This window comes from Xenopus laevis, chromosome 7L, assembly GCF_017654675.1.
Source record: "Xenopus laevis strain J_2021 chromosome 7L, Xenopus_laevis_v10.1, whole genome shotgun sequence".
NCBI classification, from domain to species: Eukaryota; Metazoa; Chordata; class Amphibia; order Anura; family Pipidae; genus Xenopus; species Xenopus laevis.
In genome coordinates, this window is record NC_054383.1 from 75,871,300 (window position 1) to 75,885,271 (window position 13,972).

Sequence of the window (13,972 nt, forward strand, 5' to 3'; positions counted from 1 at the left end):
AAAGTCATGTGATTTCCCTCCTGACCCTAATTTGCATATGCAAATTAGGATTCGGATTGACCTGCTGAAAAAGCCTGAATCCCGAACCGAATCCTGGATTCGGTGCATCCCTACTTTATACATTACATTTTTGCCTAACTATGTTAGAAACATTTTTTATAGTATCTATTTACCCGGTTTTTGTTTTTACTGTTCCTTTAAGCCTAGAGTCTTCTATGCAATGGTATATGCAACAGTGTGTGGAAGTCAGTGCACTAAATATAACAAGATAAACTATTAAAAGTTATACATAATCTTTAAAGGGGTTGTTCTATTTTCAGATCAACCTTTTTTTTTTTTCCATACGTTTTTATTTTTCATTTTAACAATAGTGTAGAACAGGGATCCCCAACCTTTAGAACCGTGAGCAACATTCAGAAGTAAAAGGAGTTGGGGAGCAACGCTAGCATAAAAAAATTTCTTGGGGTGCCAAATAAGGGCTGTGATTTACCATTTAGTAGCCCCTATGTGGATTGTCAACCTACATTGAGGCTCTGTTTGGCAGTGCAGCTGGTTGTCATACAACCAAAACTTGCCTTCAAGCCTGGAATTTAAAAATAAGTTGAGGCCACTGGGAGCAACATCCAAGGGGTTGGAAAGAGCAACATGTTGCTCACAAGCTACTGGTTGGGGATCACTGGTGTAGAAAGAGAGAGAGAGAGAGAGAGAGAGAGAGAGAAGAGAAGTAGAGATTGAGTAGAGTGGGAGCAGAGAGGGGTGTACAAACATTCAGGTGAAAGCATTACATCTTATCACATCCCATTTCCTGTAGCATTGGCAGGGTTGTCCTTAAGGGCCAGCCATGAGCCCCAAATGGCATCAAACGTCTGTGGGCAACCTCTGGTGAGGTACGTCGGTTTTTGGTTTGGCAGGGAGCTGTTAACGGAGTTTTGCCAGAAGGAACAGGGCGGGAGGGGGGGATGTTGATCGAATTAACCTTTAGAATGATGCAGAGAGTAATATCCTGAGACAATTTGCAATTGGTCTTCATTTTTAGTGGGTTTTAAATTTTAACTTTTTGTTCAGCAGCTCTCCAGTTTGGAATTTCAGCAGCTAGCTGGTTGCTAGGGTTTATTTTTCTTGATGTGGAAGAGTAGATGTATGCTCTATTTATGAGCCCACATCTCATCTTGAATTGCTTTGTGCAGTATAGTCAAAGCTTTGGCCATTCTGCTATTACACAGTTCCTGGCTAACCAGTAAGTTATAATTTTATCTTGATGTAATGCAGGGGAGGCCTATGGCAGTCTTGTATAGAAATGCACGGAGTGTCACATTTAGCACAAGCACCATGTTGTATGTCAGAGACCCTCTCTTTAGGATACAGCCACACTGTGCTGATTCTCAACCTTTGGATAAACGCAGGCCATAGAATCTGTCCCTACTCTGAAACCGGCACTCTTCTTCGTGTTCACCCAGAGCCATTGCGTAGACCCTGGTTCAGGCGCACAAAGTGGATTTTTGAAATCCGCTCTTTGTGCCTGCAGCCGGGCAGAAGTTGTAATTTGTATAAGTCTGTAGAGGGAGACGTGAATGGCATTTGACCCCTGTTTATCTTTATGTATAAGAACTAAACCCATTGTATTCAACACAGCTTATCTGTTATCCGCTATGTAACCTATACCACTTTCTTTTTCAAATTGAATAGATGTCCCTTGGCTATACATCTGCTTATTTATATAAATTGAACTAGTGTTTCTTTTATTATTCTTCTTCTTATTATTATTATTATTATTACGTATTTTTAGCACACCAACATATTGTGCAGGCAAACATTTGTATTTTAATTACTTTGAAGCACTTTTTTTGTGTCCCTATTCCTTGAAATACCAAAGCAGTTTGGAATAATTGACTATGTACAGTATTTTTTTAAAACCTTTTCTGTTTGTCTTTAACATCTATGAATGTTATCTTGGTGAAAATGTAAGGGTTGTGTGAATCCTGGCACAGAGCTGCAAGTTTTGCAAGTTGCTGTCTTGTAGGAATGTCTAGCAGCAGTATTATTGGAGGAGTCCAATTTTCCCAGTAAATTTCACCAATTCATACTTTATTTTCCTTATTTAGTTTAGTATCGTGGATGAAACTGCTAGTACATGTTGGCATGAATAGTTATTTCAAGCTAACATCAGTACTGTACAAGGACTCCTGTGTGCTTTGTTAACTTTGTTGTCCCGAGGATAGAAATGGCCAGATTTATTTTTCAGATGTTTGCATAAGCCAGCAGCTAAAAAATACAACTAAGCATTGATCAAACATAAAAGGCCTTTTATGCAATAGTTAACTCTCTGAATTCACCTTTTGCTCGTGATGTCCAAGTGTATTCAGTAGAATGCCTGTTCATTCGTGCATTTTAGGGTTCACAAAATGCTTCTCTTTTTCATATTTGTATATAAAGATGTAAATCTCTTTATACCATAGTGCTGATCTCGTCTTCAAAATTTTTGCCAGAGGGTTAATAGTTAAGTTAACTGTTGATAAAAATGTAATATGTTCTATAAACCTGTATGCAAGAGTGATTCTCAGTGGGTTTCTTGTTTTTCTTCATTCTGTTAAATTATTTTTATTCGCTTATTTTTTTCCTCCACTCTTTATATACCTTACATGTTAACAATTAAAAGAATTTGCATTCTGTGCAGAAAACTTTAAACTTTAAAATATCTGGAAAGTGCTGCATAGGCTCTAAACAACAAACCAACCCTCTTAACATTTATTATTAGTATTATTATTATTATTATTATTCAGAATGGTTTGTCACCTGCCAGTGTAACAATTAATGTAGATACTAGACTTCATTAGTAGATACTAGACTGTTTTTCCCTGTTGATAAAAAGAAACACAATCTCATGACGCCAACTGTTACTGTATTTCGCTGTACCTTCTTGACTTGTGGGCAGCGATTTACCTCAAACATATTGCTATGAACTGTGGCCCTTGGACTTTTTCTCACATCACAGGCGAAAATGTACATTCACATTGTTCTTTCTAATTGTACTTGCATGAATGCCTCTGGTTTGCCTAGACAGATCCCAGCTAACTAGAACAATACAGCATATTTGTATAATAGAACAGCATTTCAGGGTAACATATTTGTTCAGTAAAATGAAAATGTATCTCTGTGTTCCACCATGAAACTGCAAAACTGATATCTATGTCAACCTGCCTCTTTCTAACCAACTGCCCTGTTGGTCACTCAGTAGTTGACATTACTCCTTTCCGTCATTTCAACTGGTTTTAAAAATCTGAAAAAATGTATTTTGTACCTTAAGGATGTGTCTTTGATGCATGTCAACATATTTTTTTCTGAAAGCTAACAGTCTCATACCAACTGTGCCAGGTTGTGTTTTGGCAAACCTTTATTTATACCATCAATTTCAAACACTTATAATTATGGCAGCCTATTTGACTATGTGGCTGCCTGGATGTTTATTTTGAAATAGCAGTTCTAAGTATTTTAAGTGAGAGACAGCAATCCAACTAAGTACACTCTCTCATCCTACTGTGGTGTTTTAGTTTCTGAAGATGTTTGTTTAGGGATATCTTACTAGGGCAGAACTGTCCATCTGAATTGAATAATCAGCCCTATAAGTTCAGCTTCTATGGCACAAAAACCTAATTTTCTCCTTCCGTCGTAATTTTTATTTCTAAATTACACTGCAAATAATTTACTCTATCATATAACATTCCGTTCCTGAACCAATAAGTGTATTTTTATTTTTTAGTTTTAATATTGGTGTGTAGGCAGCCACCTTAGGTAATTTTGTATGGTCATGTGCTTTCAGAAAGAGCCAGTACTGCATTATGGAACTGCTTTCTGGCAGGCTATTGTCTCCTGCTTAATGTAACTGAAGGTGCCTCAGTGGAACATAGAATTTTACTATTGAGTGTTCTTAGATCTACCAGGTTGCTGTTATCTTGTGTTAGGGAGCTGCTAGCAAAATCCAAGATGGTGACCCTCTGAGCACAACTTTAAAGGCCTAAATCATTGGCTTAAACAGGTTTTCCAGATTCATCCCACTTCATTCCAATTTTAAAAAAGTTGTAGTCTCCTGTTAATGGTATTCAGATTTTTTTCCCAGTTTCTGCAAGTTGTGAATATCACACAGTATAATTTCAGCTTCTTAGCAGTCTCCTTGTTGTCTGTACTATTCTTTTGGCAAAAACAAATACTTTGCAGTATGTATTTGTGTAACTATATAAAAATATTAATTTGTGTTAAAGTACAAAAGTACCTCTTTTGCTTAATCCAATTAAATTATCTTGATAAATGTGCCCTAATTTAAAGCAATTTATTGCTCCATTTGGTAATAATAATACCCTCTTTATATTGTCAAATGTGACCTATTTAAAGCAGCCGGTTTTATGAGGAATCCCTGAATATATTCAATGTATGTTATGTTCTTATAGGGGCAGATTTATTTACTGTGTAAAATGAAATTTGCTGAAAAGGGGTGTAAAAAGCTGTGTAAACTGAAAATTTATCAGGGTGTGTGTAAATTTTATTCCATGTGAACGCCAGATTTGCCACAGTTATTTTCCATTGCTTCCTGCGAACGTCACCCTAAGATAAAAGCACAGAGACATTTTATGCTGTTTTTTACATACCAAAGCATAATAAATATGTCCCTATAGTGTAGTTGGGGTTATGTGGGGTTTGTTACATGGCAGCAGTAATTCCACAATAAACTATATAAAACAGTAGTGACTATTTTGTTTTGTTTTTTCCCAACAGGCACTGGCAGCCAATGCTGGAACAGGCTTTGCTGTGGCAGAGCCACAAGTGGCTATGTTTTGTGGCAAATTAAACATGCATGTTAACATTCAGACTGGAAAATGGGAACCTGACCCTTCTGGGACCAAAAGCTGCATTGGCACCAAGGAAGAAGTTCTCCACTACTGTCAAGAGGTAAAATATTGCTTTGGACCATAAAATGGTTGTTTCTGATTTTATATTGCAGTTTTGTAATCAAAGAATGAATGACTTTGTCAAAATATCTTTGAAAACATGACCAGCAATCCCCTAAGTGTAGGTTTCCAAAATATTTTATTTTTTATCTGTATGATTGGTCAGTATGGGCTAGTTTCAGAAGGCAAGGTCTTTGTCAGCAGAAAATATGCGTCTGCTATATTTGGACATTGCTTATTCTTTTATGATCTTCAGAACAGTATAAAATATACACTTGTGTGCTTCATTTATACAACTTCCGCACCAGTGTAACAGTAAACACATTTCACAGTGGCAATTTTACAGGCTTAATTGCCATATTATTTCTGGTGCAGTGTACTTTCCATTCTCTGCAAATATGATGCATGTGCAAGAATGTAATATTTTTGTAGCACTCCTGTATTTCATCAACCATATTGTAATGTCATGGGGTTTAAGCCTTGCTGCATCCTAACTGTAATAGATGTTCAATAACCATTTCACATTAACAATTTTTGAAGGTTGAAGTTTAAAAAATTGAGCAGTACATTTACAAACCATAAATGCTTATTGACATTGTTTCCCTTTGTTGATTTGGGCTTACCAGATCTTGATTTGATGCTTGTACCATGACAGTGGAAATCTGGCAATGTCTCGGCATGAGTGCAGCCAGAATAAAATGTTAAGTTTAGGGTATAGCAAAAAAATATTTAAATAACTGTAAGAAAAATACCAAAATAATATTTCAGAGGCAGATGCATTTTAGTGAATTTGTTGTCTTTTAATGACCATCCTTTTTAAATTATCCTATTTCATGCTAAGTTGTCTTATTTCTTTTTTGTGTAGGTTTATTCTGATCTTCAAATAACCAATGTAGTAGAAGCAAATCAGCCGGTTAGCATTGATAACTGGTGCAAGAAGGGAAAAAAACAATGCAAGGGTCATTCTCACATTGTTGTTCCATTCAAGTGTCTAGGTGAGTTCATCTAAAACTGTTACAACTATGCACAACTATACATACATACTTTACTCCTTTCCTCTTTCTACTTCTGCTATGGGGATGTTCCCCTTTTCTACTTTTAAAGGAAAAGGAGATAAGCCTTATCAGAAAGGTCCACCTAAATATACCAGTAAACCCTCAAAGTAGTGCTGCTCGGAGTCCTCTGTCAAAAGAAACACTGCATTGCTTTCCCTCTCTTGTGTACACATGGGCTTCTGTATCTGACTTCCTGCCTTCAGCTTAAACCTCTTTGCCCCGGGCGTGAGCGTTTTTCTCCTCTGTAAATTAATTTCTCTCTCTTCCATTGCTTTTTTTAGGACTTTCCGTTTTACTGTTCACGTAGTCAACCCATCACCCCTTTTCCCTGCAACCCCACTTTTGCATTTTTTTTTAATGTTTCTTGATGCTGTTTACTATTATAAATCAACCTGGCATAATAGCCTATACTTAAGAATTTATAACATTGGATGCAAACATAAACTTATTCAAGCTTCAAGGTTAAAGCTGTTGGTTAACAGAAGTCCTTTCTGCTAATGATTTATTGACTAAGATTGGTCATGGTTCTCTGCACATCCAGAGGCAGGGTACAGGCAGGCAATTATAAATTAATTTACCTGTGACAAACTAGTCCTTCATATATTTGAGTGTTTTTTTTAAGGTACACAGCTAAATACAGTAATGTTTTATTTCTTATCCACTTGAAAACCTTACAGAAATCAAGAAAATATAAAGTATATTGCACTTTGATTAGTATATTTTAATAATTGTGCAGTTGTATGTGTAATATGAAAGAGCTTTCTGTATTACGTTTGATTTATTTCACCTTTGCAACTTCTTTGCTTGCCATAAGTTAAAGGCTCTCTAATTGTAAGGTTGACTTTTTTTTATCTTTGGATACGTCACATTGGGTGTTCTGTCTTCCCGCAGAGCTCACTAGCTTGATGCCAGGGCCAGATAATCTTCCATTTTGTTTTGAATTTAACATATTTGATATTGTTTCTTGCAGTTGGTGTGTTTAGCGGTGTGATGTTTGTTCCAGAGAAGTGCAAGTTCTTTTACAAAGAAAGTGTGGAAGTATGTGAGGGTCAACAACACTGGCATAATGTAGCCAAAGAGGTAATAAAAGCTTTTTCCCCCCCACTTTTTTGTTAGCACAGTAATAGATAAATCTGCAGTTTTTGTCCTGATCATGTGCATTAAAATAGAAATACAAGGAAAATACTAAATATTTTTTATTGGTTGAAGTCCATGACCATTTCCGTGAAAAAAATACATTTACAAGCATCTTGTTGGACAGAAACAAAAGGAAGCAATAGTTTAAAGTGGCATTTTATTTTTCGTTATAACCTAACCTGCTACAGTTACATCTTTTTTGGATAATATAAACAAAAATATTTTTGTAACATGTTTTTCTTTGATCTCAGGCTTGTATGACAGAGGTTATGGTCCTCCACAGTTATGGCATGTTGCTACCATGTGCTGTGGACAAGTTCAATGGGGCTGAGTATGTCTGCTGCCCTCAAACAAAGATTCTAGATGAAGCTCTATCTAAGGAAGAAGAAGAGGATGATGAGGAAGAAGATGAAGATGATTATGATCTTTACAAGAGGTAAGCTACAAAAATAATGCATAGCACTCTTCTCCCAATACTATGCATACCATTTTGTTTTTAAATCACAAATGACAGAATGCATTCTGTTACTAGAAGGCTTTGCAAGATCTCCAAATCCTGTGTAGTGTACTTAGTTAATCTTAAATTAAGAACACATTCTTTGCATTTTTTTAAACCATGACAGAAAAAAATCCCTAACCTCTGGAATAAACTATTTTACAGGCAAATGTGATGAAATTCCATCTATATGCTAAATTCTACAGTCTCTGCATCAGCAGTATTTGGGAATCCACGCTAACCAAGTATATTTCTTGTTGGTTACTATGGTATACTATGGTATAGGTACAAATAAACTTAGTATATTTTGTAAAGATGGCTAATAAACCAGAATAGTGAATTCAGTCATCTGGGCATCTAGAATGCTGAGTTTTTGTTAAAGAACGCAAAGAAGAAACTATTTTTATAGCTGGTTTCCAAAAAATAGATATCCTCCTTGGAAGGAACACAAATAAGACTTATCTTACAAAAGCTGTTCCTTTTACGAATAATGCATGTTACCCTCTTAAGGACACATCTCGTACACAGTTGTAAATACTGGTAATATGTACTTGGACTTTTACCATAAATACAAGGTAACAATAAAAATGGCCTCTACTAGGGCTATTTTTCCTTGGAGAATCCCTCTATGACAACCTCCTATCGACTGCTCTCATAATGGTTGTAGAGTGCCAGTTTTCAGCATTTTGCCCTCTGCATTAGTTTACACCTTTAAAGGTAGTATTAAAAGACTTGGAAAAAGGCCCTGTGATGCCCGAAACATGTACTGTTTGCAATAAAATTGCACATTACCAGTAATCCTGTATCATGTCCTTTTATCCCCCTCATCGATGTTACTTGAACTCATGCCTTGTCCCTTTGTCTTTAGTATAAAATGACTGGTAATGACCATGTTCAGGCATTTGTTCCCTGAAATTGCCCATTAGAGTATATGTCGCCCAGCAATCATCCAAAAGTGCTTGCACTGTCATTTTAATGAGAATCCCACTGAGAAAAGGGCAGAGTTGCAAACTTGCAGAGTTTGATATTGGTCCTTTAGAAGCTGCAAAAAAGCACATCATTTTTTTTTTTTTTTAATTTCACAACGCAGCGCTTCCCCCCCCCCCCAAATTTCAGCATGGTTGCAGTTGGCAGGGGAAATTCATACAGATGCACTTGCCATCACTTCAGCATTGCTGTCAAAATGACAGCGCCGGATTCTTTTAGGTACATAGCATTTATTGCCATACAATGCTGTGTAAATCCTGAAGCCAGTGCCACCTTTAGAGGTGCCGGTAGTTCCAGGGTCCCTCTGCATTAATAGGGGCACTGCTCTCAGTCCAGAACTGGAGGCAGGACAGGTGGCAAGGAGTGCAACTATACAGAAGTGCATTTAACTCCTTTTGAGACAAGTACCTTTAACAATTTTTTTTTTTTTTTTAATTTTTTTGCATGCACAACCACAAATGTACATGCACTTGTAGTTCATGTTCAGAAAACGTTTTCCCACAAATAGCTCAGTAGAAAACTTCCGAAAGCGTGTATTTCAGATTTAAAATGTAAACTTTTGAATTCAACATCCCCCAAAATAGCAGTCTCCTACTTTGAAGCAGCTGGAAGAACACTTAGTTTGCTCTAGGTTTTAAGCAGTGCACAATTGCTGCAGAACATGGTTTTACGCGGGTGGGGAAGCAGGCAGTATGTTTTTCTGCAACACACAAATGTATTATCTCCTGGCTCCTTGCCCATGTTAATATTTGGAACCAGAGCAGAAAATTATAGCGGGCCCCTCTGGCCCCCACCAGTTCCAGTACCTATGGTAGTGCATATCCAGCACTTCTGCATTATTCACATACAGATTTTTAGAAAAATATTGCAACTTCCCTTGAATTATGAAAACTAAAGCTAACACTTAACACCAATACCCATTATGTTAATGAAATTGTGTGCTACTACTATATCTGTTATAATTAAGGGGTGGGTCCAGCATGTGTTGAAAATGTAACATTTTTAAAACTGAACTTTCACTTGGTAAAAACATTTAGGCCTTTTAATAAAGGCCACAACTGTTAAAGCAGAAATAGGGGTGATAGTTCTCCTTGATTTCAGTGCAGACCTCTGTTACATGCAGTTCTTTCATTGTAATTGATTGTATCCAATTGTTTCTCTTCCTAGCGAGTTCCCCACTGAGACTGATGTAGAGGATTTTACTGCAGCTGCGGAAGAAGAAGAAGAAACGGAAGATGAAGTTGTAGAAGACCGTGACTATTACTATGACAATTACAAAGATGAGGACTACAATGATGAAAACCCAACAGAGCCTCCTAATGATCAACAACTGTCTGGAAAAGACATAATTACAGATGTCAAATGTAAGTTAGACACTGAATTAAGTTGTGGATTGAAACTTAAAGAAATTGTTCAGTATAAAAAATAAAAACTGCGTAAATAGATACGATGTGCAAAATAAAAAATGTTCCTAATATAGTTAGTTAGGCAAAAATGTAATGTATAAAGGCTGGAGTGACTGGATATCTAACATAATAGCCAGAACACTACTTCCTGCTTTGCAGCTCTCTTGGTTTACACTGACTGGTTACCAGGCAGTAACCAATTAGAGACTTGAGGGGAGGGCACATGGTTCATAACTGTTGGCTTTAGAATCTGAGCTGTATACTAAGGATCAATTGAAAACTGACTTATGTCATTTATGTCCCATGTGGCCTCCCTTAAAGTCGCTGACTAACTCCAAGTTAGAGAGCTGCAAAGCAGGAAGTAGTGTTCTGTTAAACATCCAGTCACTCCAGGCTTCATAGATTACATTTTTGGCTAACTAACTATGTTGAAAACATTTTTTATTTTGCACAGGCTGTGTATTTACCCAGTTTTTATTTTCATGCTGAACTGTTCCTTTAAAGAGGTTGTTCACCTTTCAGACACTTTTCAGTTCAGTTGTGTTCAGGTGTTTTGTTTTAAAGGTAAAGTTTTATTGTTTTAAAACACACAAAACATAAAACAGCATACATGCCATTAAATCAAAGTGACTGTTGCAGAATGTTTAAATAATATACATTGTATAATACTTCACTCAATATATATGAATTGGTGTCTGTTCAGACACGGGAGGACTTCAAACTCCCCCGCACTTAGTACCAAACAGTCTGTATGCGGCTTTAAGTATTCCAGTTCAAGTTGGGAAACCGTGACCTCCTAGTTCTGCCTCCAACATGGGCTCCAGATTCTGTCAATTTTTTTAGTGAGGGGGGTTGAGTCCCATCCATGTCATTGCAATTCTTTTCCTAGCATAGTATAGGAGCATTCTTTATCTGGTTCTGGCATGGTTAGTGTTTATTAGATCATCTAAGTCTCCTAGTAGTCACACCTAAGGAAAGTCTAATTTGTCTGATTCATAACTTCAGTCCAGAACTGGTGGGCAGGACCAGGCCATGTGCAGAAAGTTTGCCCCTTCTGCCCCATACACCTTCTGCCTGGATTGCGTCCCGTGGATCTTAGTCATATAGGTGTTAGTTAATTGGTGATAAACTGGATTAATTTATCCCTTATAGCGTATAGATGATAGTAGATTCTGTCTGTTGCCTCATCGCAGTCCTCCTCTGTGAGGTCTGGGATGTCGGTTAACCATTTATGATATGCCTTCTGGAAGGGTGGGGAGGTTGTTTGCAGTAGAGTTTTGTATAATGTTCATGTTGGTTTAGTTAGGGTGGGAGCCCAGAGTACATTTTAAAGTTTAAACCTTAATGCTCCCAATGTTTAATGCACCTAATGTTGTGTTAGGCTAGCAGCTCAGTAATCCAGGTGCAGACACCGGACATTCATTTCTCTGCAACATCTTTGGAATATTAGTGACTATTGTATCCATTATAACGCCTAATTAAGCATGGCCAAAGTGAAGGAATGAATCAACTGTATCAATTGCGACTTCTTATTTCTGAACAACTGAACTGAAAAAACTGTGTTTGGAAGTTGGAAAAACCCCTGTAAACAGAATTTTCCCTTCAGGAAAAAAAAATCCTGTTAGGGTTACTAACTGCCCTATACAGCCAGTAAGTTTGCTGCAGATGAACAAGGTATTTGAATTCCTATGGAGTTATCCCCCAATCTGAGTTTTATTTTCAGTCCCATGTGGCCACATCCCCATGATCTACTTTCATGTGTTAAGTAGTCTGAAATACTGCATCATCCTTCCAGCATCACCTTGAGTTTAGCATGCAAAAGTGCATGTACACCAAGCACCTTCAGAGTTAGGAACTGCTCAAGGTCTTTTATGTAGGGAGGTGGGGCTGGTCAAAGTGCAGCATACCTGGATAGGGCAGAATGGGGTGAGTACTATTGCTGCCTAGAATATATGCACATGAAAAAAGCCTTCAGCCATCTTTTGTTCTGGAATTTGGAAACTTTTAAAATGTTGGCTAAACACTATATATATTATGCGGGTGTTCACCTGCTACTATGTGTAACCCATCTTCTCACAGCTGTCTGCTCGCAAGAGGCCATTACAGGTCCCTGCCGGGCCATGATGCCACGCTGGTACTTCAACCTTGGCCAGAAAAAATGTTTTCGGTTTATATATGGAGGCTGTGGAGGCAACCGGAACAATTTTGAGTCTGAGGACTATTGCATGGCCGTTTGTAAAGTAATGAGTAAGTCTGGAGCATCAATGCTGATGTGCCCAACCGCGAGCTGCTTGCTTTGGTTCACCAAGATGATTGTGGTGTAAACCCGTGTCTTGTCTTTTTAACCCTGCTTATCCCCTAGATGCTTATTTAACCTTCTGAACTGTGAGATTCATATGGATTTAATATTTTAAAGTGTTTTTCCAGCAAATGGTGCTGGTTCAACAATTTTAGGGAAAAAAACTTTATTTACAGGCACAATTTAACCACTTAATCTGCGCATTTGTAATGCTTTTGGGCCGTAGGTTTCGGTGGCAGTTTATTGAGCTGGCAGTATATTGGTGGAGATAGAATATAAGGCAAATCGAATACTAAACCGGTCCTATAGAATGGACCATTCGCTGGCTGCACAGGTTGTCCTAATAAATTATTGTTGCTTTATTAGGTTTACATTGTAATAACATTAGAAAAAAGTATGCATCTTTGTATATATTTGTTTTTATATTACTTACTTAAATTTACAAAGGTATGTAGTTTTAAGAATTAGGAATGCACCAAATCCACTATTCTGGAATTCACCTGAATCCTGAACAGAATGCAAGCCTAATTTGCATATAAATAGCTTGTGGATATAATTGCAATTTCCTTGTTCATGTGACTAAAAGTCGCATGATTTTAAGGTTTCAGATTCAGTTCAGCCAGGCACTTGGATATGGCCAAATTAAAATCCTGCTGAAAAAGTCTGATTCGGAAGAATCCAGGATTCGGTGCATCCTTACTTAAGGCACCCATACCCGGGCCGATAAAACATGCTGACAGGCCGAGTCGGCAGCTTATTGGCCCATGTGTGGGGCCATTCGATGGTCTTCCCCAATCGATATCTGGCCGAAAGTCACAGCCGCACCTGTGCATTTATGCAGTTCCGTGATCTGCCCATTTCGGATGCATTATGATCAATGCACATTGATTCAATGTGGGCATATCGGGGAATGATCCACTCGTTTGGGCCAAACGAGCAGATCTCTACGTCTCTGGCCACCTTTAGAGTACATGTGGGATAATGTAATAAAAGACATTGTGCCAATTGTAATTTGGTTGCTGGTACAGCACTAGGGATGTACGAGGGGCACGGAGTGATGGATAGGGGAGGAGGAAGGGGGTGACTGGGAGGAAGAGAGAGGGGAGTGACGAAGAGGGGAGGAAGTGACTGGGCGAGTGAGGGAGAGAGCTACATAGGTGTAGCTAACACGGAATAGGGGACGGTGGGAATACATTTAATATTTACCTGCCAAGTGCTCCCTTATGATTGCGCCCTAGGCAGTTGCCTCTTCTGCCTACCCCTAGTTCCGGCCCTGTTGAACGGTTTCTTATTTAATAAAACTCTTCAATAGAAAAAACTAGTTTCATTGAGTTTGAGTTGCGAAACCCAAAAACTTGAATTGGAGCTTTTGGCAAAAAAAAAATAACTTGAGTCGATTGAATTTAGTTTTTGGGCAAAACTGGGAAAAAAAACTCAGTGATGAAGGCTATTAACATCTTCAAATGGTTCAAGGGACCTCTGCCATTGACTTCTACATGACCCCGACAGGTTTTAGATGGTATATTTTCAGATTTGAGCTATTTCCAGGGTCAGGGTAAAATAAATCTCCATTTTTTATTTTTATTTTTTTTTTGGAAAAAAAACCTAGAAAAAATTATTTATTTTTTTTGGAAAAAAAAATTGCCTCGGAT

General features: G+C 37.7%; 1 protein-coding gene across 9 annotated transcripts in view; it reads left to right on the forward strand.

The window, feature by feature from the left end:
• Positions 1-13,972, forward strand: part of aplp2.L (amyloid beta (A4) precursor-like protein 2 L homeolog) — a 75,329-nt gene that overhangs the window by 35,897 nt on the left and 25,460 nt on the right. For 6 of the 9 annotated variants that reach the window (XM_041568451.1, XM_041568452.1, XM_018224434.2 and 3 more), the window contains 6 exon segments: positions 4,768-4,941; positions 5,806-5,935; positions 6,966-7,075; positions 7,384-7,568; positions 9,783-9,979; positions 12,101-12,268. In XM_041568451.1, the coding sequence (XP_041424385.1) occupies positions 4,768-4,941; positions 5,806-5,935; positions 6,966-7,075; positions 7,384-7,568; positions 9,783-9,979; positions 12,101-12,268 (964 nt within the window). 9 annotated transcript variants of the gene reach the window in all.